Source organism: Carica papaya, chromosome 4, assembly GCF_054855325.1.
Source record: "Carica papaya isolate Zhongbai chromosome 4, ASM5485532v1, whole genome shotgun sequence".
Lineage (NCBI taxonomy): Eukaryota > Viridiplantae > Streptophyta > Magnoliopsida > Brassicales > Caricaceae > Carica > Carica papaya.
This window is the reverse complement of record NC_142312.1, coordinates 14287616-14314553: the sequence shown is the minus strand read 5'-3', so window position 1 is coordinate 14314553 and position 26938 is coordinate 14287616. Positions and strand designations below refer to the sequence as shown.

General features: G+C 36.7%; 2 protein-coding genes across 3 annotated transcripts in view; both read right to left on the bottom strand.

Annotated features, from left to right (window-relative positions):
- LOC110825306 (copper ion binding / methyltransferase) overlaps positions 1-16297 on the bottom strand; it is a 28698-nt gene extending 12401 nt beyond the window's left edge. For both annotated transcript variants that reach the window (XM_088217923.1, XM_088217924.1), the window contains exons 1-9: positions 16114-16297; positions 15737-16002; positions 13710-13783; positions 13542-13636; positions 2670-2767; positions 2381-2464; positions 1927-2007; positions 1715-1786; positions 1502-1597 (exon numbers count right to left, since the gene is read on the bottom strand). In XM_088217923.1, coding sequence (XP_088074049.1) covers positions 1502-1597; positions 1715-1786; positions 1927-2007; positions 2381-2464; positions 2670-2767; positions 13542-13636; positions 13710-13783; positions 15737-16002; positions 16114-16231 — 984 coding nt within the window. In that variant the 5' untranslated portion in view covers positions 16232-16297. The remainder of the gene's footprint in view (positions 1-1501; positions 1598-1714; positions 1787-1926; positions 2008-2380; positions 2465-2669; positions 2768-13541; positions 13637-13709; positions 13784-15736; positions 16003-16113) is intronic.
- Positions 16298-23373: 7076 nt separating this feature from the next.
- On the bottom strand, positions 23374-25838 carry LOC110820086 (short-chain dehydrogenase TIC 32 A, chloroplastic). The gene is made up of 8 exons (XM_022049468.2): positions 25464-25838; positions 25130-25361; positions 24838-24917; positions 24610-24766; positions 24367-24448; positions 24117-24204; positions 23957-24003; positions 23374-23830 (listed from the first exon to the last, which is right to left on the bottom strand). The coding sequence occupies exons 1-8, from the start codon at positions 25585-25587 to the stop codon at positions 23624-23626; spliced, it is 1017 nt and encodes a 338-aa protein (XP_021905160.1). The 5' UTR covers positions 25588-25838; the 3' UTR covers positions 23374-23623.
- Positions 25839-26938: the final 1100 nt, after the last annotated feature.

Sequence of the window (26938 nt, the reverse complement as noted above, 5' to 3'; positions counted from 1 at the left end):
CTTATAGTTAGAGCACCCATTGGGATGCCCAAGTATTTAATCGGTGGTTTCGTCACTTTACAACCTAAAACTTTTGCTCATCAGTTAGTATTACTCCAATTTTCCAATCTTACCATATTAGATTTTGTAAGGTAAATGTTAAGGCTAGAAACAACTTAAAAACAAAGCAAAACATATTTTAGGTTGAGCAATTCATCCAGTTGACAAAACACCAAAGTATTATCCGTAAAAAATAAATGTGATATCTCTTCAGCCGTCTCTCACTCTCCCACCTAGATATCTCTAAACAAATCCAATTCCTTGAACCTTAATAACAACTTGTTCCAGACTTCCACAACAACAATAAAGAGAAGAGGTGATAGAGGATCCCATTGTCTGATACCTCCAGATGCCTTGCAAAAGGACGATGATTCTCCATTCACCATGATCATGAAGAATGTCACAGTGATGCAAGCATTGATCAACTCCCGCTATTTAACTCCAAATCCCATTCTTGTCAACATATAATCATAAAACCCCAATTAATGTGATCATATGCCTTTTCCACGTTGAGTTTGCATAAGACCCCATCTCTTCTCCTGGAATGCAAATCATCCACAACCTCACTAGCCATCATAACCACATCCACAATTTGCCGACCTTCTACAAATGCATTTTGACACCCCCTAACCACTTTACCCAACATTTCTACCATTCTCCTGACTACCACCTTCGCAATAAATTTGTATGCACATCCCACTAAGCTTATTGGCAAAAATTCCTTAACATTCACTACTCCCTCCACCTTGGCTATTAAAACCAGGAAAGTAGAGTTGAGAGCTTTCGTAAAAGATCTTGCCTTGTGCATTTCTTTGAATAGCTCCACTATGTCCTCTTTCACCAAATACCAGAAATTCTATAAAAAAAACTCTAATGAAACCATCAGGATCAGAAGCTTTGTCCTTTCTACATTGCATGAGACCCTCGTATATCTTTTCTTAAGTGAATTCACTTTCTAGTGCCTCTTGACTCATCTTGTCCAAAATGCTGAAGTTGATACCATCTAATTTATGTATCCAGTCAAATTCGTCATTATACATATTGCAGAAGAATTCTCTAACCCTTTGTCTCAAACTCTCATTTCATTTGACCGTATCATCAATCTCCATCTTCTACAGTAGTTAGCCATACTATGGAAAAATTTAGTGTTTCTATCCCCCTCTTTAATCCACCTATGTCCATGGTAGTTAGCCATTCATGAAAGCATGTATGCACATACCAATGTACTGACCTTTAATATTCATGCATCTTGAAAGTGCCAAAATCATTATGCAGTAATTATTACTGAAGCTAAATCATTTTTCAACACCTAAAGACGTGCACAAGGAGGGGGGAGGGGGATGGGAAGGAAGACAGGAGAATTAACCCCGTGAGAGACAATTGGATGATATATGCTCAACAAAGCAGCATATTAAAGATAAATATTTCATGGTGACAATACAAAGATTGACTAAGAAAGAACCTTGTATGCCCGCTGTGATGATGTCCTCTGTAGACGCTGAACAAAATGACAGTATTTTCCAGATTTCTCCAAAGGACACCGCCCATCATGAGGACACTGCATCAAGAGAATGACAATTAAATTCACACTTCAAAAATGCAGTTTCATTGAAGAAGGATATAAAAAAGGGACATGCTAAATAGCAGACAAGTAAATTCAGGAAGTTATACTTACAGGAGCAACAATAAATGCACCACTTCTGAGGTCCACTAAGTCTTTACAAGCCTTCTCCAATTTACGAAATTTCTAAGAAGCCAGGAAGATACTATTGCATAAGGGGAAGAGGCATAATCACAAATCTTAACCAAAATATGCTTTCATGAAATTAGACAGGAACCTTAATTCAATATGTAACCCCAAAGAACAATTAATAGATACATATTTACCCTGTTTTCCATCCACAAAATGTGAGATCGCATCTGAGAGATTATATTAGATCCATGTGGTGTCCCTGGTTCAACTAGAACCTGTCCCAGAGTTGAAATTTTTAGCAAACTCAAGAGTAAAGATTACATCAGAAAGCAAAGAGGCCCAAGTTTAAAAATGTGATCCTAAACATTGAATTTGAGATTTGGTCAGAAATCGTTACCCATCCTTATGTCAAGATCAAGTTAAAATTAAATGAACAACATAAACCAATAATGTACAGTCAGTAGTATTTCTCTAGCTCACTGCATATTAACACATTAATACAAAAGATGATACAGGAGGCGGAATCTCAAAAGAAATGCTGACTTTGATGACCATGAATTAGAATTATAGTATTGCAACCGAAACACAGATGCTACTTTGTATTTACAATTCAAAAGAAAGAAAAGATCAGCAAAGCCTGAAACATACCAGCACATCCCGTGTCAGATCCCAAAGTTGGCGAACTACAGTAACCCGGTCGTTCAGTGATGGTACCTCTCCCAGCACATATGACTTCAGCCCATGGAAACATGTTTATCATTAATTAATAACACCAGAAATGCCTCATATACTGAAATCTTCTAAATCCAGCAGTTTAAAAAAGACATTTTACCAAACTGAATAACCAGTATGTACACTCATATCAGAGATGAAAAAAAAAAACACAAACAAAAATAAAATGGAAAAATTACAAGAATCCCACAAGCATGCAACTTACAGCAATCACAAGGTCATGCTTCCTCTCAGATTTACTGATATGTTTAGATAGAGCTTGAATACTGCTGTAGCCATGAATAAGGGGCAAATCCTTCAAATCTAAAACAACAATATAGTCAGAAATTTGAGTGACTATACCTTTCTTGCATACAAAAAAATTTCATAAACAAGATTCAAAAATCTATGATGTTATAGAAGATTTGTAGGAAAAGTAAACTGTAAAGGCCTAAAAATGGAGTATTGTTCGAAATCTTCTTTATTCAATAATCCACTCAACAATTTAAGTAACTTGCCTTCTAGCATAATGTTGATTCTAACATAATGACAACTACCATAATGCTACCATTATTATCTCCAGCATATTCTAGTTTCCTTTTATACTGCAGATATCTTTTACATTACTGTGTAAATCCCATAATTATTTCATTCTTAATATGGTAGAACTTATGGCTAACTCTCCATGAATGTAATCCTCGTTTATTTATGTTGGAAACATCTATATAGGAATATAAAGAAAATATTCTCTCTCTTTTACTCAACTATCATTTACAACATGGTATAAGAGCTTTATGCCCACTGACTGCTGCCTACTATCAAATCTGATCGTCCAAACAGTCCCTTGGGTTTCCTGCACCTGAAGCCAACTTTTGAAAGCTTCAGTTCTTCCTTCTTCCCTAGGATGATGTGCAACTGACTTCAACTTAGGCTATATTTCTCGGTGCAGTATTGCTAGGGTTACAGAGAGAGAAGCAACTTCCACTCAGAAACTAGAGTATTGTACACAGTGTTGGATGTCAATCTGCCTTAGAGACATAAAGTAACAGGACTTTGTTTGTGGAAAGAAAGAGCTGACAAGTTAATTATGGTCAGGAACGAAGGAAACACCTAAAGCTCTCGTACATTGTGTATTCCATGGTGGACAAGGAAAATTGGAACACTTGCAGGTAGAAGTGAAGTTGCACTTGTGATGTGTAGCCTCTTCGTGACATTAACCGTCATGCATTCTTTCGTGAACAAAGTGATATTGACACTCTAGAAGCAAAAAAAATTGGCTTATAAACAGCAAAGAAAATGGCAAAGGACGAGGTTGCTAAGACAACTACAAAAATGGGTAATAATATTTTTGGTACTTTGGGAGTCAACTTCTCATCACAGATCAGCCCAGTAAAGCTTGAGGCAAGCATTTACTTTACTTTGTTCTTGCTTACTATCTATCCAAGCCCGTGGTTTGTAAGGGTACATTATGGGATAAACTCAAGCTAACTGATATAGATCGTATGCTCAACCAGTGGGAAACTCACTCGTTATGTCGTAGCTTATCAATTCAATGCAACCACAAATTTCTCATGGGTACTGGCTAATTGACGCTTTTCACAAGATCTGGAGCAATGCATCCCAAACATATACTCCCAAGTTGGCAATGATGTACAGATATCGAGCTGCAAAACAATGCAACCAAGCAAAGTGAGATGACTATTGTTCATTATTTTATTTAACTATGTGGTTGTGATGGGCACTAGACTACAATCAGAATTTTTACGAAACCTGTAAAGAAGATGCCTCCAAATTTCAAAAATTAGTTGAGGAGGAATGAGCTTATGACTTCCTTGACTGCTTAAATGTAGAATATAATCACGCTTGAGTCCAAGTTTTAGGCAGAGATTTATTACCTTTTTTCTTTATAGAAAAAGAAATCATATTAAGATAAGGGAGGAAACATTACAAAAAGGACCGCAGATAAGATATCCAGCTGAAATAAAAGAAAATCAAAAAATGCAAAAAGAAAGCACCAAATAGAGAACAAATCATGTGACTATGCATCCCAGCTCCTATGAGGGTCAGTGAGGGAGATGTCAGAGTATTTTCCATGAGTCTTGGCCCAAAGGGAAGCTAGAAATGTCATCCTCTCCCAGATGAGGTTGTCCTGCAAAGAACGGTCTTCAGATATCCACCAATTTCTTTCAATCCAAATAGTCCATAAACCAACAAACAGCACTCCGTGCCACAATGGTCTGGCCTTAACCTTAACCCAAAGCCACCCAAATTTATGCTGATGAAACAATTCAAAGAACGAGGAGTAACCCATATTAGGTTAAAAGTGTCAAAAAACCTGGCCCATAATTTCCATGCCACTTCACAATGTAAAAAAAAAGATGAAAATGTGTATCCCTACCCTTATGGCACATAACAAACATGTTAGGAGACAAAGTTCGGTTACACCTATGAATTTACTGCAGCTCATTAGTGTTAAGCTGATCCAAAATTGTTGTCCACATGAAAACCTTCACCTTCGAAGTGACCTTAACTATGAATTTTCCTTCATTTTAGCAAAGTGAAAGTCAAGGGAGTTCTATGATCCATTTAACTAGGTAGACAAGGCAGATTGGTCTCTGGCATCATCTTCGACCAACCTAAGACTAGAAAACAAGGCATCTCAAACAAAATCATCTTAATATAATTATTTTGGCAAATCAAACCATATGAATTGGTTGGAAGCTTAATCAAACAAGGGTTATGGAGGTAAGCAGAGTAATTAAACACAGTCCAAATCCAAAGCCACTAAAACACCAATTATGGGAAAAGCCTCCAATGCTGGGAGTTTTGGCAATGAAGATATACAAACGCTAAGGCTTCTTTTGTCATTGCTCAACTGTCACTCATCCATGGTGACAAAATACTTTACTTCAGATATGACATTTATCATTAATATTAAAGAACAAAATGACATGTTGATCACAGATTCAAGAACTTCAGACCTTAAAATAGGCTCATTATACACCTTTGAAACCTATCCACCATGCTCGGGAAATGGTAAAGTTTGTACCGGAGACAAGCCTTATTACATATTATCGATAAAGGTTCCAGTACTTGTAAGCCCTCCATTACAGTTTCTTTTGTCCTTATTATTGTTAATTTTCCTAAAAACTGTGTATAAGTGCAATCACCAACAATCTTGATTGCAAGATGAATTTTATCCTATTTATTGTCTTTGCATTAGCTGAAAACAGGGAACTGATTGGCTATGGTAGACTACAAGAAGGAATCTACATGTTACTGGAGAATAATAGCTCTTGATTCCTTCTAAAACTAGAGTAATAGTAGGCATGACTGTATCCAGTAACTAACAAGATCTCCAATTGCATGAGAACTTAAAACATTGATCCTTTTTGTTCTCAAAAAAGATTGTCCTAGCATGTTTGAAAATTGCTATTCAAAGTCACTGATTTATGATGTATGTGAATTTGCAAAATCAACTGCCACCTCCATTTAAGACTCCTGACCAAAGATCAATGTCATCCGGCAACCAGAAGCTGGTGCGTGAAGCCCACTCGCAGCCAAGCAAAAGTAGACCTTGGGCAATGTGTTCTGTTTTGTCTTCTTTGATGAATATCCGATTCAACCAAACTTTTCTAAAAATAAATTAAGCTTTAACTGAGGTGATTAACACTGAATTAACTACTAAATTTGAAACACGAGGCAACCACTAACACCATATTTGAAGCAATGTAAAACTCTACTGAGGCAATCCTGGAAGAACTGAGACACTTCCGCACATCGCAAGTAGATCCACCAATTCCAAATCTGCATGTTACTCAAACAGTCCATCCTGCTAAAAGGCATGTTGAAGATACTGCTGAAAGGCATTACAAATAAGGTAAACGTCAAAACCCTTGATTCTGATGGAAGGGATACTTTAATGCAATAAAAGAATACTTTAACTAGTATGACATGTCAGATGTACAAAGAGTTTGATTTGTCAAGATGAAGTTGGTTGGACTTACAAAAATATAGCGGTACACTATTGATGAAAATATAACAAGAATGAGACAACCAATAGTTGAAGTATGGGCTGAGATGAAAACTATTCTTTGTGAAAAGTATTGACCCCGAGTATTTTGACAAACTTCATGACTAAGCTTACACATTACTCCAGGGCAACATATCTATAACTGAGAATTTATTTCTCAAAAGAAATCTGTTTTGGAAAGACTCTATCTGTTTGCAGCCGAACCGGAATGGTGAGCACAGAGAGGTAATAAATAGAGAGATTAGAAAGTGTACTCTTCATTAAATTAGTCTTCCCCTCTTTGAGAGAAATCCCCTCTTCCAACTAGCAAGCCTTCGATCATACAGGCGAATGATTGGTTCCCAGCCTCTTTTTTCTTTAGCTTTCAGGCCCAGTGGGTAGCCCAGATAAGTGATAGGAAAACATTTTTCCTGGTAGCCCATAATCTGAACAAGAGTATTCATTTCATTCCCCACATCAAAGCCAACCATTTCAGATTTAGCAAGATTTATCTTAAGCCCAGACACTGCCAGAAAACAGAGGAGAATGCACCTTAGGTTTAAAAGATATTCAGTTTTAGGCTTACAGAAGATCAAAGAATCATCCACGAAAAAATGTGTGAGACTTCAACATGCTTATTACCACTCCCCAAAGAGATAGCTTTGATGAAGTTCAGATCTGTAGCTCTCAAAAATAATTTACTGAGTGCTTCCATCACCATTATAAAGAGAAGATGGGATAGTGGGTCTCCGTGGCAGAGGCCCCTAGATGGATGGAAGAAAAAGGAGGGGCCACTATTCACAAGAACCACAAAGCTAGTGGTAGAAATGCAAAGTGTTGATTCATTTCCTCCATTTGCACCCGAAACCAAAATGTTGCACCATGTAACCAACGAACTTCCAGCTAACATGATCAAAACCTTTTTCCATATCTAGTTTACACATGGTCCCCTTTCTCTTACAAGTAACCAACTCATCCACCAATTCATTAGCAATCATAAATGTGTCAAACACCTTAGACACGGGTCTGATCTGAAGAGAAAATAAGGAAGAAGAAGAAGAATAGAGAAGAAAATGAAGGATATTGAAGAGAGGAAATTGAGGATTTTTATTGATTAATTTCCATTCCGTTTACAAACGATGGAAGATGGCCATTTGTAGGTCTAAATGCAATAAAGTAAACATTCTTATTGGCAGAATCAACTTGTCGGAATTGAGCGGTGTGGTGAGTATGGCATCCACAGCGGGACGAGATGAGGATGGCTAAGGCATCGACTGTGGGATTGATGAGCTGATCAGGATTGACAAACCCTAACCCTAATTGTTTTATTATTTTGTCTTTTTGTATGAATTTCCTAACTTACACTTCCTTTTATTTCACCCTAAATGGATTCCTGACAATACCCTCTCTTTGAGTATCAACCTTATCCTCAAGGTTGATTTGGGAAAAGCCTTTCTTCCAAAGACCCTTCCATGACAATTTCCTCCATGGCCATTACGAATTAATTTGCACAACGGTGTCCTAGAAAATACCGGTCTCTACACTTGTAGCAAGTAATTGTTGCTCTTCTAGGTTCCATATCTTTTCAAAGCGGTTGATCATTGTTTCTTATTTCAGATACTTCCGCGAATTTAACAACTTTATCAATATGATATGAACTTCAGGACAGTTATATAACAGATTGTTCCTGTAGTAAGGCTTGTTCGAATGCTTGATTAAACGTTTGCGACTTGAGAAGTTTTAAAATGGGTTGTACTTGTGGCCTGAGATCACTAATAAAGGTGGATATAAAAAATCTATATGAAAGTGTTGGATTATCTGCGTCCATAAGAGAGTGTAAGTGTTCAAATTTTTCTAAATAGTCGAGAAGAGTACTTGTTTGGGATAGTTTGACAATTCCTCTATGAAATCCTTTCACGATGGTCTCCCAAGTCTACGACAGAGTTCTTTCAAAAAAATATTCCCAATTTATGACATTAATTTTAGCTTGTCATCCACGGTACCATATATCGGCAATTTCTCCTAAGTACAATGATGCAATTGCTACTTTCTGCTCGTCAAGAATATTATAAATAATAAAATATTTCTCACACCTTCCAATCCACCCACGGTGGTTTATTCCTTCGAAAAGTGTAATCTCCACCTTGGGAAGCAAAAGAAATTGGGCAGAACCGCTTCTGGCATAAGATACATTAGGTCGGTTCGGTTTGGGCTGGTTCGGGCGGGAACAGACCCGGTTCGATTCAAACCGGGTCGGGTCGGGTCGGATCAGGCCAATCCACTTCCTCCACTAGTCCGGTTCGATCCAGTGAACCAGGCCTAAATAAGGGTTAAAACCCTTCTGTGCCGTGCGTGGTGTACGGGGGAGCAGAAAAAAGATGGCCACCACTCAGGATAGGAAACAGACCTCCCTCTCCACGCGGATCCGTAGTCTTCGGCTGGTCTTCCGAGGGTGTCGAAGCCCCCAGCCCGTTTGCGCTGCTCGGAAAGAGAAGCGGATCATCTACCTTATGGGTTTCAACCATCAAATGCACCGAGCCTTCTTTGGGTTTCTCCTAGTGCAACGCTTGGCCGCATATCAGCTCTATCAGGCACTCGAACTGATGTTGAAATTCGTCTTCATCTCGTACATTTCTTCCACGAAGGAGGTGAGTTTTTGATCGACGTCCTTCACGGAGACTTCGGTCATTTCGGGTTTCTCCAGCTCGACCGCCGCTGCCTTTCCTTTGGACCGAGTGCGGGGTGTTACCCCGGTGTAGGATTCCGCCGATTTGGGCTCTGATACCACCTTGTCAAACACCTTAAACATGGGTCTAATCTGAAGAGAAAATAGGGAAGAAGAAGAAGAAGAAGAACAGAGAAGAAGATGAAGGATATTGAAGAGAGGGAAAACAGAGGATTTTTATTAATTAATTTCCATTATGTTTACACATGATGGAAGATGGCCATTTATAAGCCTAAATGCAATAAAAGAAACGTTCTTATTGGTGGAATCAAATTGTCAGAATTGCGCGGTGTGGTGAGCATGGCGTCTGCCGCAAGATGAGATAAGGATGGTTGAGGTGTCGACTACGGAATTGATAAGCTAATCTGGATTAACAAACTCTAACCCTAATTTTCTTATTGTTTTGTCTTTTTGTATGAATTTCCTAACTTACCCTTTCTTTTATTTCACCCTAAATGGATTCCTGACAAAATGCATCAGAAATCTACTTACATTTGACAAACTGGTTCTCCCCAATGATCAACTTAAGCATATTAGACAGTCTTCTGGAAAGCACTTTAGAGATTAATTTGTACATGCCGCTTACAGGGTTGATGGGATGGAAATCAGTGAAACTTTGAGCCCCCTTCCTTTTTGGGAATGAGAATGATGAAAATAGAATTTAATGATTTAACAAAAAGCTCATCCCAATGAAATTCTTTAAAAAGATTGACCACATCTTCTTTGAGCAATGACCAGAAGTTCAGTAAAAATTTGAAATCGAACCCATCTGACCCGAGTGCTTTATCATCATTGCAGCTTTTTAGAGCTATTAAAATCTCATTTTCAATAAATTTCACTTCCAATGACTCCTTGCTGGCATTGTCAAGAGTATTAAAGGGCAGATTATTATCTAGCTTTAGGCGGGGAGGGAAAGTCCTCAGTGTATGGCTTTTGGTAAAAAGCTTTAGCAAGCTCTCTCATGGCATCATTACCAAAAACAATCTTTCCATCCAAACACAGATTCTCAACATAGTTCGATCTCCTTTGATGATTAGGCAGGCAATGAAAGAATTTTGTAGTTTTTCCCCTTCCTTTAACCATTTTTTTCTAGATTTATGTTTCCAATAGATGGACTCCATGTGAAGTTTATAGGTCATATCGGTCTTCAACTAAGATACTCTATTTTTGTCCTCCTGGTCAAGACCCAAGGAACCCTCAAGATTTTCCAGATTTGCAAGCTCCTCCATGATACTACTAATGTCTCCCTCATTCTTAAGACCAACCTCTTTCATCCATTTCTTGATAGCACTTTTGAGTGTTTTGAGTTTATGTGCTATCTTGAAGCTGGCCGATTGTTCTAGACCCTCCAGACCATTTCCTTGAAGCTTTCAAGTTTTAACAACTTATTATCAAAATGGAAAGGAATTAGACCCCAAGCAATCTCATTATCAACTAACAAAATAGGAAAGTGATTGAAAATAGGTCTGGAGAGTACCCTTTGACATAAACCCGGTAGCTTGAGGAGGAGGAACGAATTGATGAGAAAACGATCAATTCTGGAAAACAAAGGGGTTGCCCGTTGATTGCTCCAAGTCCAGGAACCACCCATTAAAGGAAAATCAGTCAGATTGAGAAGTTCTAAGTTGTCATTAAACTCCTTCGAGATAGATGTAGAGAATTGATTGTTAGAACATTCCTTCCTCTTCAAAACCATATTGAAATCACCACCCACCACCCCCATATTGCCCTATATGTCCTGATAGTTGTCTAATTCCTTCCACAGAGCCATATGCTCCTTTTTGCTAGCCTGACAATACACACCAGCAAAATACCATTCTAATCTCTGCAATCTAATAACAAACTTGCAGGAGACAGTAGTCTTACTAATCAAAGTGCTGATACATTCAATTGAGTCTTTATTCCACAAAATAACAATGCCCCCAGCCAAACCCGCAGCAAGAAGATGAAGCCACCCAACATCTTTAATTTTCCACACACTTTTGATGGTTGTGTCATTGATTATACTCAATTTGCTCTCTTGTAGGCACACCACCGTTGGCTTCCACCTACTTAAACAACCTTTGATGATAAGTCATTTCCTATCGTCATTCAAACCCCGCACGTTCCAAGAGAGAGTATTCCCTCTTATTTTAAGACCATCAATTCACCCCGCAACACGTTAGTCTTCTTTCCACGAGCATCATAGTTAATTGATGAATGAAGCCTCTTCAGTTCCTTGTGCCCACTGTCTCTTGATTTTTTCTTTGGTTTTCCAGGAGAGGCATCCACCTTCATCTTGACTCTCTTCTCAAGTTCAGAAAACATATAGAAAGTAATCTCTTTTAACCCTTCAAAAGTTACCCCCAAAGAAGGACCCAATTGTTGAATGTTCTATATGACCCGCAAAGAGTATAGTTGCTCTTCACAAGATAACCCAACAGAAGTGACAAAATTTTGGTCCAAGTTAGTAAAGCAACTCGAGGATTCATCAAAAAAAAAAGCTCCGGGAGGAGCACTAATTCCATACCAAAAGAGATACAGAGATTGGACATACCTTGTGGAGAATTCTCCTCTTCATATTTGACAAGGACAAGAGTCTCCACTTCATCCCTAATGCTACTCAAATCCTAGCCTTCTTGTCTGAGAAAGGCTCAGCATCAGTAGAGGAGTTCTATGTAGGAGAGGGTGGAGAACCCCTAACACCCATCTCGTAAGAAAGAATAGGAGAGTCAAGTGATTCCTCATTATCCTTAGAAACTCCAGAATGGCCAGGGATATCTTCAAACCAGGCCAGTAGGAGTTTGGCCAGAGAAGATTTTTTCTTCATTTTGGGCCTCCACACCCACTTCACATTTGGGTTTTTCTTTTTCTTTATCAATTTACTCGATTCATCAAGCCCGATCCATTTGCCTTTCTCTTCTCTAGAGTATCTGGGCTTCCATTTGTTCAACTTGATTGGGTTTGGGCTTTTTGGATCCTTCTATTGCTCACTCGTTAAGGGAGGAATTTGAAATCCAAATTCCAATGGATTTCAGGGGGGTCAGTTCGTTTCTTCTCCACCCAGGAGATTAGTGTTTGCCCCAACTGGAGCATCTCAACGTAAGATTTCCGATTATCTGCCCTCACTTCGATACAGAGGCATTGTTTGCAATGTGAACAACAAATAACCATCGTCAATCCTGGAGGTAAAGCCAAGTTGCAATGGAGGTCAACCGAAGGGTTCGACTTTGGGGGGTTAGCTCTTTTCTTAGGGTAGATTAAATGAACACCTGCTAACTCAAACAAATATTTCATCAGTCGCCACCAACCTCCAGCTTGGAATCCATCTAGGATAAAGATTCGCTTATAAACTTTGCCCTTCTGTTCAAACGGGACTAGAAAGCGACTATTCTAGTTCCAACATAAGGTTCGGTAAATGATGCGCGTGCGGCCAACAAATTTCTTTCCCCAAATAGTGCCCCTTTTATACCAGTAAAAGTCACTTAGAGAGACAACGAGCCACTTAACTTCTGCTTTGTCAAGTGAGATCGAAGTGCTAAAACCATGTCCATTTTCACATATTCTTAAGTCGTCAAGATGCCTTCCATTCCTAACGACGTCTAAGGATTTTCTGTTAATCTTGAAAAAATTTTGTTGTGATCCTTCGACATTGTGGTTCTTGAGCCAATCGACTATAGAAGTTCCTTTGGTTTAGCAAGTGAAAGAAAGGAGGGGGAAAGGTGATTGGGAAAAAGGAAGTGAACTTGTAGAGTTGAGAGTTTCAAGACGAGGGAGAGCAGAGAGAGAGCAGTGCAAGAACAAGTAAAATTAAAATAAGAAATTTCTTCCACATGTTGTTAATAGCACTTACTATTACAGATAACTTATAATTTCACTTATTAGAGCATTTAATTATTCAATAATATTTTTGAAAGTTTCTCAATTTTTTGGTTTTGAGATTCAATTGAACCCTTAAATTTGATGTTTATAACTTCTTATATGTGATGTCTAAAAAATCTTAGGCATGATGTCTAGGTTTTTGTTCTCAAATCCCTAATTGGACAAATCAACTACATTTGTCCTACATCACAATATTTATTTTGCTTTTGCCACAGAAAGTTAGTATAATTAAGCTCCATAAACCAACAATAGTTTTGGTACGAAAAACCATGTATTGCAATTGATAACAATCATTTTAACCTTAAATGAAACTTAAAATCTCTGAAGCTTCTAAGTCAGGAAAACCATAACCATCTAGATTTCCAATGCTAAACTCATAAAAGCCCAAGGATGGGTAAGAGTTGATAACTTGCCATCTGAAATTATTACACTTACAATAAGCATTTTCTCTCTGCAATACAGGTATAGCAAGGAAATCAATTTGAAAGTTCAGAGGTTACCTTGTATGAGGCTACGGCCTGCACGCTGCATAGATTGGGATGGCTCCACTAAGTTTATTTTCTGCACAGACTGAGGCCAAACTTCTCGCAGTGCCCTATAACGTGCATTTAGATTAGAAAATTATTCACCACAATCAAATAAATTAGATATTAGAAGGTATCTCTCACCAGAAAGCAGAACCAGTACCAGCACCAAAATCCAACACATTTGCAGGAGAGAAATCTGGTAGCCTTCTACGAATCTAAGAAAAGCCAAAAAGCAGAAAACATATTTCCAAGATCACGGACAGATAACTGAAACGTCCAAGGCAAGTACCAATATGCTACTAGATAAAGGCTAATTTGCCTATTTAAAAAATTTGGGGTGATCTAAAATAACATGTCTAGAGCTTATAAGATATTATTCCTAAGAATTCTCAAGCTTCATACTTAAGAATTGAAACCCACAACCAAAATCGCGAGAAATTTTCACGCTTTTACTAAGTGGAGTTAGTAAAAGTGATTTCCAAAATAGTTTAAGTGCTTCAGTTTGGAATATAAACCTAACTATAATTACTGCGTTCGAATAGGAAACGTAAAGGTATTTGAACATAAATAAAATCCTATCAATTCTAAAACTAAACTAACATAAAGAATGATACTACTCTAATTTTTTCAAGGTTCTCTATGCTACTTAAGGAACTTTGTCTAAATGAACACGCTCCATGTTCCTCTCTCGAAATGAGCACAGTGATCTCTGCCTGTTCCATTCCAATTTCTGTTTTGCCATAATATGAAGCTACGTTTACTACCCCATGTGGGAAAAACTCAACCCTGTTGAGTTGATGGCATAGATTTTCTTGTGAAGACCAGGAACTCGGTGCATGCTACGATAGGAACTTTTTCTGAATGAACGAACACATGTCCTGCTCCTCCCTTGAAATGAGCATAGCCATATCTGCTTGTCCCTTCCAATTTCTTGTTTGCCATAATATGAAGCTACTTTTTCTATTCTCTAGCATGTTCTTTAGATTTATGCACTCATTTCCGAGCATACTTCTTCCCATTCCCTACATAACCCTTCATATCAGTTGTATTCATTGGTTGTAAAACAATATTTCTTTTTCCAAAAGAAAAGGAGTAGGTATTTCCTTTCCATTATGATGTGCATTCCCATCCAGAGGGAACCAAGAAGAATATGGTTCATTTTTATAGCAACATCATATTGGATACATACACAAAACAGAAACCACATTGAAAAAAAAGGCACTGCTGCAGTACCAAAATAGTTGTGTCATCTACTCATGCTCCATTCCATCATCGTTTATGTGGTTGAGTTGCGAGATTGAAAGTTTCCATTTTTGAAGTTGAAACCAAATATAAACAACACACTTATTGTTAACAACAAGCTTTTTAAGCTTGATTTCCACAATGAACAATAGTCACAAACATGTTAATTGAGAAACACTGTAAACACTCGTATAATCTCACTTTTGAGAGAACTAATTCAGTGAAAATTTTCTTTAAGAATTTTCTCAATCCTTTTGTTGTCTGATGCAATTATAGCTTTAAGGTTTATGCTTAAGAATGCTGAGGTCAGATATCTAGATTTTTTAGGCAAATCAGTTTCTAGTTTGTCCAACATCATATTAAATATTTATTCTGCATTAATTCAGAATGTTAGTTTAACCATAATTAAGGAACTCTAATTGGAAACTTAATTTAAAAGGAACTTAAAACATAAACAAAATCTTCACAAAGAAAAAATAAAATTTTTCTCCACTACTACTCTAATACTGTCAATATTCTCTTTCACTAGAGGAAAGCCATTTATCCTTCCAGAGAAAAATACAAAGGTCCAACAAAACATAATAACTAAAACTTCGATGAACATTAGAAAAGCACAGAATAAAACCATTCCCCTCAGGTAAGTCAGAAAGCATGTAACTTTCTAGAGCACATCCTGATTCTTATACGACTACATCGAGAATTTGCATGATATGCATCCATGAAAAACTAACATTTTCCCATAAAGCTCGTGATCCTAGTTGATGAACCATATATGGTCCGGCCATCTACAGCAAACCATAATAGCCAAATGAATATGATAACTAAAACACAATCTCCATAAATGAAAGCTAAAAATATAAGAACCCAGCAGCATGAAATAGGTAAACTACAAAAAATACCATGTAAAATTTTATAACTTCAGGTACCTCGCTAAAAATTCTATGGCAGGCAGAGTAGACAGCAGGCATACGGGAAGCAACATAAGCAATGGCCTCATCGTCTCTGTACTTGAGACCGATGTCCCCATAAGAACTCTTGATTTTCCATCTCTGAGACCGCTCCATGGACTTCAATGGATCCTCAATGAGCCCCTTCGATGTGGACTCGAGTAGCTGAAGATTAACACTCTTGATTTCGCTGAAGGATTCTGACAAGTGCAGTACTTTCCTCTTCATATGCGGCTCCTCTTGCTCTGTCGAGGGAAACAAGGAGAAGGAACAAAATCAGAGGATGCATTAAAGATATGTCCACAACACATGTACATATAGATTCCGCATGTAAATATGATGAGCAAGAGAGAGACCCTGGAGATACTTCTTGATTGCGCGGCGAAGGCGGACGGGGACGACGAGACATCGTTCGGATTGCTTGGCGGCAGAGCGGAGAGTTTCAGCAGTGAAGATTTTTGAGGCTGTTTGCATTTTTCCGTTAGGAAGTGAAAGAGATCCTACTCCGGCGAAAGGGTTTTTCAGGGGCTTTTGACAAAATCACTTGACATTTTAAAAAATATATTTATATACATATATCTAAATTTATTAAAATAATAAATAATTATATAAAAATCTTTAACAGAGAAAATGGACAAAATTAATTTCTAATATTAGGTAAATAATTAATATTAATGTTAAAAAACAATTTGTTGGTAATATATTTTATACTGAAAATTAAGTAAAATATATATCTATTATCTAGGTACTTACATAAATATTTAATAAATTTAAATATAACTTATTTAATAATTTATTTAATATAATAATTGTAAAAAATATATTAAGAAATAAAAAATATTATATATAAGTTTAAAATAATTAATAAGAAATCCAATCTCATTCCTCAATATATTTCTTAGTCAAATAACTAATTTGAGGGCATTCAATGTCTATTGATTGGCACATTTCTTCTTTGTCTTCTTCTTCTTTTTTATGTCTGTTGGTTGGCACATTATAACTGTAATCTAATTTGCTATTCTAATCCACTGCAACCATGATGAAGGCCGAGGATGGACTGGTCACACTCACAATTGCTAACGAGGAAAAGGGAGGATGGGATGTTACAGATGCGACATCGAAAGAGCAAGAATCCTATGTGTTTTGTCTAGTCGGCCGGTTCTTGATGGAAGCAGTCGTCAAGTTTGAGCCCATGAGGAACACCCTTACAAATTTATGGCATCCTTTAGGTGGTGTCAACATCAAGGAACTGAGGATGATAAGTATCTCTTTCGATTCTTTTACGAGGTTGATATCCAGAGAATCATTGACGGGGGACCGTGGACATTCAACAAATACATGCTTGTGACCCATCGTCTATGGTACGAAAAAAGGTCCTAGGAAGGTCGAGATTTATACTAGTGTGTTTTGGGTGCAAGTACATTCCCTCCCGATGGATTGTTTCTCGAAAGGCATGGCACAATAATTTTGAGAGTTTTTAGGAGGTTTTGTGGATTAGGACCTCAGATAACCTAATAACAGTAATCAAAGCTTTATCTGAATTAGGGTGGCTATTGAAGCCAGGTGGCCTCTATTCCGTCGAAAAATGTTGAACTTGAGAAACGGGGAGTCAGTTTATGCCACTTTTAAATATAAAAAATTGTCAGTATTCTATTATTTGTGTGATAAATTGGGGCACTCTGAACATTACTATAAGTTACTCATTCTTTCGGTAGGGTCAATGATAAGACCAGAGTGGAATAATTCACTCAAAGCTTAGTCTCATCGAAATCCCCAACCAACAAGTCGATGACTATGTGATGATCAAGGGGGAATGTTTGCAACAGAAGCGGCAGGGATCAAGGGATACGAGGTGGATCGCTCGCAGGGTTCACATTCAACTACAAGTTTAAATTTCTTTGATATGCCGGGTCATACAAATTCGAATATAATAAAGTCGAGTAGGAAATCAGATGATTACATGGATCATGTTAATCTTTGGGCTGAAACACTTTAGATGTTATGAATCATAAACAGATTGGTCCAATGTCGTTGACACAGAAGAGGTGGATATGATCCCATAAAAAGGAAAAAAAAAAAAAGGCAGAGATAGAGTATAGGGAGAAATGATGAACAAGCTAACAGACCGATAAGCACGATGGTTTTTATGTATCTGATTTAGATTCAAACTTGTTAAGTGTGGCACAATTTTTAAGAGAAGGGTTAGTTGTTTTTAAGGATATGACATGCACTATTTTTTCTGATAAAACTAAAAAACATTTACTGTTCAAGATGCTTACAACTGATAATAACATATTTCCTCTCTCTTTGGAGTGCAAAGATCAAGTACTTGTAGTCTCCTTAGATGATAATGATTAGTTATGACACCACATGTATGGGTATTTAAACTTTAACAACTTGAATTCTTTATTTAATCAAGCTTTAGTGGATGATTTGCCTATGATATGTGAAAGTTGTTATTTTCCACTAAAGCTTGATTAAATAAAGATTTCAAATTGTTAAAGTTTAAATATCTATACATGTGGTGTCATAAGTAATCATTATCATCTAAGGAGACTGCAAGTACTTGATCTTTGCACTCCAAAGAGATAGGAAATAAGCCCACAAACCAAACACCAAAATAAGAGATCAATGAGACATGTCCAATAGGCTCACTAGAAGCCATAAGGGTCTTGTGCTGGAACTATCGGGGGCTTGGCAACCCTCACGCAATTATTTTACTTCACAAGCTCGTGAAGAAATTTAAGTCAAATGTGATTTTATTCATAAAAACACTAGTTAATAAGAGTATACTGGAAAGAATCAAAGTTAGGTTGGGTTTTGAAAATATGTTTAGGGTGGACAGAGTTAGAAGAGGTGGCGGATTAGGGATGTTTTGGTCGAATGCTTGCAAACTAATGAACCTATCATTTTCATGCAACCACATGGATGCGAAAATACAATAAGATACCGGGGATGAATAGATGCTGACATACTACTATGGTATGCCGCAGCAGTCATGAAGGAGGCAACTTGTACGCCTATGTTTCAGATCACTCCCCGATTTTATTGTTTTATGGCTTCAACTCAAGTAGCCAATCTATAAGAAAATTTAAATATGAAAATGCATGATTGTTAGACCTGACAATTAAAGAGGTGAAGAGAAAGGAATGGGGATAGAGTCCCACTTTTGGTATTATGCAGAAACTCACTACTTGTGGCATGAACTTATAAGCTTGGTGACAATCTCTGATTGTCAATATTTCTAACTGAAAATGAAATTTGTATGAGCAACTTGTTTGTGAACAAATAAGTATACCACATCTTAATACTTATCGGTTAAACAATATAAATGATGAATACATTCAATTATTGGAACAAGAGGACTACTATCAGAGGCAATGAGCTAAATCATTTTGGTTAACACATGATGATAGAAATTCTAAATTTTTTCATCGACAAGCATCCAAACGTCAATGTCAAAACTCTATTGTTGCTCTTCGGGACATGAATTGTGATTGGATCAGGGACGAACCCACCATGCAGAAACATGTGCTTGAGTATTTTTAAGAGTTTTTTCTACATCCGAGGGAGATTGGAACCATGTTGTCGATATAGTATCCTCCAAAGTATCTAGAATGGACAACGAAAAGTTGTTTACAACCACTGAGTGTATAGGAGATCAAGCAAGAAACATTACAAATGCATCCTGATAAAGCCCTATGACTCGATGGGATGAAACCTATCTTTTACCAAAAATTTCAGAATACCGTTGGGCAAGATGTTGTGCAGCATTGCCAAAATTGGTTTAAAAATAATGAATTTCCAGATCAAGTTAACAGAACTACAATTGTGTTTATATTGAAGAAGGCATGCCCAAAAACTGTTAAAGATCTTCGACCCATCTCACTATGCAATGTCATCTATAAAATTTATTTTAAAACACTTGCAAATAGACGTAGAGAGATTTTACCAAGTCTCATCATTGAGGAACAATCCGTCTTTATTCTAGGGCAGAGTTTGATAGATAATATTTTATTGGCCTTCGAAACCATTCGCAAAATGAAGAGTGTAAGTAGGCAGATGATAGCTGAGATGGCCATCAAGATAGATATTAATAAAGCTTATGACAGAATGTGGTGGGAATTTCTTACTGCCACACTTACTAAACTCGACTTTGATAGGAAATGGCTGCAACTGATGTTGAAGTATGTTCAATCGATTACTTACATGGTAAATCTTAACGGAAAAAAGATTAGACCCATTATGCCCCAAAGAGGATTGAGGCAGGGCGATCCATTATCACTATACATTCTATGTGCGAAGGGCTTATCTTCTTATTTCAACGGGCATAAACCACGGGTGCAATTCATGGGGTGCGCATTTACTGGAGTAGTCTTGCTATAACACATCTCTTATTTGCCGACGACTCTTTCTTTTTCTTTCAGGTAAACGTTGATGAGTGTTCTACAATGAAACAACTTCTCCATAGCTATGAGGTTGCTTCATGTCAAATAATTAATTTTCTAAAGTCAGGAACTTTCTTTAGTGGTAATACTCCGATCGAACTAAAGAATTGTCTTTAAAATATAATGGGGATATCCAACCCGATTGATCATGGTCGTTATCTTAGGCTATGTCTCTTACTGATAGAAGCAAGAGGTAGATATTTGGCTTCTTAAGGGAGTCTCCTTTTAGGAAACTAAATGGCTGGAACCAAAGAAACCTATCACAGGCGGGAAGAGAGATTTTGTTAAAATCAGTAGCCCAGCCGTTACCCACATTTTGCATGAGTGTTTTCCATATTCTCATATCTCTATATGCTAAGTTACAGAGGATGAATAATTTTTGGTGGGGTTCAAAAAGAGATAACAGAAGTATGTGTTGCATGTCTTGTAAAAATTTATGAAAGAAGGAGTTGGGTGGGATGGAATTTTGATGTCTGTACGATTTTAGCATTGTTATATTGGGCAAACAGTTATGGAAAATGCTAACTTTTTCGGATACATTAGTGTCAAGAGTGTTCAAAGCAAACTACTTTCCCAACAAGGACATTATCACATCAAGATTGGGCACTTATCTTAGCTTTTGTTAGAGAAGCATTTTTGCAGCCAAAGATCTGGTGTTGCCTGGTTTAAGATGGGTTATCGGCACAAGGCAAAATGTGCGAGTCTGGAATGACCTATGACTGCCTAGGGAAAGGGACTTGATGGTTCGAAGCTTCTGCCCACATGGGCTGGGAAAATATAAACATGGGTGATGCGTTGATTGAGGATCAGGGATGATGGAACACAGACATTGTGAGAGGGTTGTTTGTTGAATAAGAAGCGGACCTTATCCTCAGCATTCCATAAGTTTGCGTCATAGAGAGGACAAGCCCATTTAGGCCACATCAGAGCAGGGATAATAGACAATAAAATTAGCTTATGGGATGTAGAAGTATGGAATGTAGAAGTCCCCCCAAAAGTCAAACAATTTATCTGGCATTTACTAACTAATACTTTGCCATCATAGTCCGATTGCAGGAAAGAGAGATGTCTATTACATCATGTTGCCCAAGAAGTGATCAGAGTGAGTCTTTACACCACATGTTCTTCAAATGTGACAGGGTCGTAGGTTGTTGGGACCACTAGGAGTTAACTATCTGCGAGCTGTGGACCAAGCTTGTGTCAGATGGGTAGCAGAGATTTACAAAAGCTTACATAAGGAAGAGTCAGTGGAGATCTTCTGTTGCCTGTGGGGGATTTGGTTTGAAAAGAATGATCTTTTGTGGAAGGATAAAATGTTCGCACACTAGACATCTATATACTTTATGCAGAGATTCATATCTGAATAGAAGAAGGCCAAAGAAGTCCAGCAGAAGGGATGGTTCAAGACATTATTCGAACTACTAATCTATCTAGGAGACCAGACCTGAGAATGGAAATATGGAAATGCAATATTGATGGTACTGTGTCCTCATCAACTAAGGAGGCATAGTATGGAGCGATAATCAGGAATCCATATGGGACTGTTATGAGCATCTTCACGGGGTAAATTCCAAGGTGCAGCTCACTTTATCTTGCGAAATTGCTAGGCTGCCAAAGAGCTCTATAATTCATACTGAAAAATGTACAGGGATCGAGAATGGTGGAAACAGATGGCTTGCTGGTCTACTGATGAAGACCACTCTGAGTTCGGATACATTATGGATGATTGCAGAACGTTGTTAAAGTCAAGATTGAATGTGTCTATACAATGGGTTAGAAGGCAAGATAATAAAGTGACACACTTGATTACTAGGGCCTCCTACTTTCATTTTCATTTTTATGTATGAGAGTGTATCCCTACTGATGTTCTTAACTTGTTTTAATGTTAAATGACAAGTTGCCATTTTTTTTATAAAAACAATCCAATCATCTAACGTGAATTTTATTATTTTAACGCATATGCATTATTTTCATCATATATATATATATATATATAGAGAGAGAGAGAGAGAGAGATGATTATATAAATACATATAAAATTTAACATGATTACTGGATATTTTTTTAATGGAAAATAAACTTATTGTGGGGTATTATAGTAATTTAGGCTTAATTGGAGGAGTTTATATAACAAGATTCCAAAATCCAGTGTGTTTCTTGGGCTTTTAGGTGATGGATTGAGCTGGGGCTGCTTGGTTGGACTTGTAAAAGATTAAGTTTGTTTGGAGAGGTTTATAATCTGTGAGTTTTATTATTTTGAAAATGAATTTTAACATATTAAGTTTACGATTTATACAGTGAAAAAATGGAAATTTAAAATAATAAAATTGTTAATTTTTTTAATTTTTCTCTTTTTTTTTTTAGTTTTAATATGTAACTTATTTAAAACTGAAAATGAAAACATAACCGAAAAAACTATTATGTATCATCGTATTGTGTTATTCTGTCGCGTCTTATAATTCTATATTAGTTAATTTTATACATTTATTTTATTTATATTTTATTACTATACTACGGTCAAATAATTTATTACATAGTTCTTTAAATTCAGTAGAAAACAAGTATAAATATCATATTAGAAATGTCAACAAAACATAACACGGGCAAAAAATACCTTATTATAATTTTAAAAAAATGTTAATACGGCACAAAGTTTTACGCATTAGACGGACATAAAATAACACCCTTTTTTTTTTTTATATCAATAGCTAACTCAAAATAAATCTTAAAAACGAGAACAATATGTTTAATTCAAATATTAGTTGTGTATCAAGGAAAATTATTAAGAAAACTATGATGAAATTGGCATCACACAGGAGAGAAGTACATCTGTCAATTGGCACAATTTAATAGGCCCCATATTCTCCTTAGTTTACCTCAAAGATACTCTGCAAAAATCAACCACCACAACACCATATTCTTAATTATATTCGCCTCACTTTCTTTTTTCCTTTAAACAAAACCCTACACTCACACTCTCTCTCTCTCTCTCTCTCTCTCTATATATATATATATATATGTATATATAAGTCATATATATTATAATTCAGAACACTTTCCATCCAATCAAGTAAAACCCCTCAAGTCTTAACCTTAACAAATATATAATAACACTAAGCTCGGCGCATCATCCTATGTATTCTCCTTAATTATATATATACACATATATAACAGGCTAAGACATTTCACTTTATAATATATTATATGTTTATATATCCTTGGATACATCAAGTATCTCTATACGTTCAACTTATATTATAACATTAATTTAACTAGTACTAGTACTAGTACTTTAAAATATTTCTGTACATTATAGAAATATTATTGTATGTTCCTGGACGTCTGACTCTTCTCCATATATCATCAACCTAACTCAAATTAACCCTTCAAACTTTCTCTCCATACTCTAATTACCTCTCTAAGTATGATCATTGTTTTCCTTGATTTTGAAAACTGACTTACAGTCTCCTGAAACCAAGCTTTCAGATGCAGCCCATAACCTTGCAGCTTCGATGGAGTTGGACCCCAATTTTGACGTCCATGTTTCATTGCAATCCGCAAAGTACTTGCCCGATGCGTTTAACAATCTCGGATGAGTTGCAACGTAACAAGTTGTAGCCGCAGCCTAATAATTAAAACATGTATATATATATATATATCATATACTAATCGTTACGTTTTCTTCTTCCTAATTGCATGAGTTTCTGGATAACCAAACAGAGAGTACTCATGAGTTGGACGTTTTATGTACCTGAGGAATTGTTTTCAAGAGCTTGGAAGCTAAGAAGAAAACCAGATCTGCATGTTGAAACATTTTTTGATCAAATGGGTGTGACATTCTTTAATCCAATAACGAAACTAAACTTGGGTTTTACTTCTTTTGATTTGATTTAATTTATAAATTTGATAACCTGTGATGAAGCCTTCGCGTTCTCGGGTGAGCCGGGTTCGAACTATACCGGGGTGAACACAATTCACAGTGACGTTAGCACCCATTTGCTGCATGAGTAAAGAAAACTAATTTTAAATAAATAAAATGATTAAAATTCTAACGAACGAATCCCAAAAAATAAAAAAGATTTTCCTTGTTTTCTTCTTTCTTTTGTCTTTAGATTGAAAAGCAACATAAAAACAACCGGACTGAGTCATTGACTGACTGACCCTGAGTCTGGAAGCGAGTTCTTTGGTATGCAAAACGTTTGCGAGCTTCGAGAGAGCGTACGCACGTGTTGAGTCGTAATAACTGCAGACAAGAAATAAAAATATATAAATAAATGAAGAAATCCAATGAAAGGTCAAACCCACGTATGGTATTAGTACTGGTACAGTTATAACATTTATTTCGTAAATGGATTTTGATTCATTCACTTTTTCCCGTAAAGCTGTTTATCATCATTCATTTACCGTTTGCTTCGGGATATCTGTTCCAGAAATCGAATCATATCGCCGGAAAACCACCCGTGAATGCTCGACGAAACGTTCACGATTCGCCCTTGAACGCCGGTATCTTCCGCCGTTTTGATCATATTCTTCAACAACAGCTTCGTTAACAGAAAATGACCTAAACATAACCAGAATTTCAGATTCACTTACCAGAGGAAACAAGGTTTAACACGATTTCTTAATAATTACCTAGATAATTCGTAGCGAAACTCATCTCGATTCCGTCTTCAGATATTGCATGTTCGTGTGCGAACTTTCCTGCGTTGTTTCTGTTTTTTTTTTTTTAAAAAAAATGAAATAGAAAATCAAGAAATCATTATGTGTACTCAAATAACCGTAAGTCGGTTGCGAATAAACCGCAAATTCAAACAATAGAAGAGAAATGGTTAAACATTCTGTTTTTTTTTCCCCTTTCCAACAGTTTGTTAGCTGCCAAAAGAAATTTAAAAACAAAAATGAAATATATTATTATCGGATTTACATGAGAAGATTGAGAGGCAAATCGAGAGATTCAAATTCGGCGACGAAGCTACGAACGGAGGTGAGAGAACTAAGATCGAGGCTCATGACGATGATCTTCGAATCGGGAAACTCGGACACGATACGCGCCTTAGCTTCTTCAGCGGCTTTGAGATTCCGAGCCGGGAGCACCAGTGTCACGCCTCGCTTGGCAAGCACCCGAGCCGTCTCTGCTCCGATCCCCGACGTGGCACCTGATGATGAGAAATTCACAAGCGAAGCACAATGTCAGTAACAACTGAGAAACCTTTGTATATCAGAAGATTGGGCGTTTTACGGATACGGCTGAATATTACCTGTGATGATGGCAGTTAAAAAGCGCAGATCGGAGCAGGAAGCGGTGACTTGTTCGGCGGTGGACTTGGAGCCGAAGCCGCTAGCGCCGGCGGAGCCGATAAGGTACTTGAATGTCTCGAGCATTTTGGTAAGTGAGGTTGTTGAGTATGGACTGTAGAGATTGTGGGTCTGGTAGTGATAGCGAATGGTTGACTTGGTTGACCGAGGAGATATACAGACGAAATTTATGGCGTGCAGGGAGTAGAGTGGGCTAGAACTAGAAAGCTCGGATATGAATGAATGGTTTGTTTGTTTGTCAGATTTTTTGTAGGCTAAGAAAAAAGGGAGGACAGATTTATGATTCAGGCTTGAGTTTGAGAGGTTAAAACCTCAAGGGCAAAAATGGGAATGAAAAAAGATGGAGAGTTGGCAATGAAATCTGATTTAGTACTGAGGGGTTTAATAATGTGGTAAAGAATCAAATCAATCAATTATTAAAGTTATATTTAGAGAGAGAGAGAGGATTAAATGTTTGTCATTGATGAAGGGGAGTTCAAATTATGTGCATGATTGGATCCAATTTTTTAAAATGTATATATTGGCCAATTAAGCATTGTTTATTTCTTAAACAAATATCATCACTTTAAAATAATTATTTTTATGCGTATGTATAATATAAAAAATAATTAAAATTTTTCACTTAAGTGCTGCTATTCAATGCAAAGGTATATGTGGTTTCTATGGTAATTTAACAAAATAAACTTAACATGCTTCTTCTAGGAAAGACATTAAAATATGGGTGTGTCCCCTTAATCGAATAATATCATTATGTACATCGATGACCTATTTTAACTAAGCTTATTAAAAAATATGGTGATCCAAACATAAGAAAAAAATTTAACATGATTTTTATTGAAAAATTCGAAGCCAAAAAACTAAATTTAAATACTAGTTGACAATCTCCCTCCATAATAATGTGAATCAATGTCATAAATCCTTCTAACTCCATTCTTATAGATGGTGGAACTTGCTTCACATTATCTTGGCATGACAATCATTTCTAGACATCAACCAAACCAAGATTTACATATATGTATATATATATATGATTAATTATAAACTCCCACCACTAGGGGGCACAAATAAGATAATAATTTTTTATTAACTAAAATTCTCAAATCTTATTTATATGCATATTATCAAAATTGTAATTTATTGCCACCAAATTCTCCGAAAAATCTTCATAACCCATACCTTTTAAAAAACTAGAACCCAAACTAATCATGAAAGAACAAAAATTGAAATCATTAAAATGGTGAAATAGGAAGATTATGAACTCATGATCCCTATACTCCTACTAAGCCAAACAAGAAAATAAACCTAAAGTAACCTCACCATCTCGAGTATAAGCTTACACTAGTCTGTGAAGAAATAATTATTTCTTTAAAGAAATAGTCAATTTTTGTGTGCCTCAAAATGAATGAAAAATTTATTT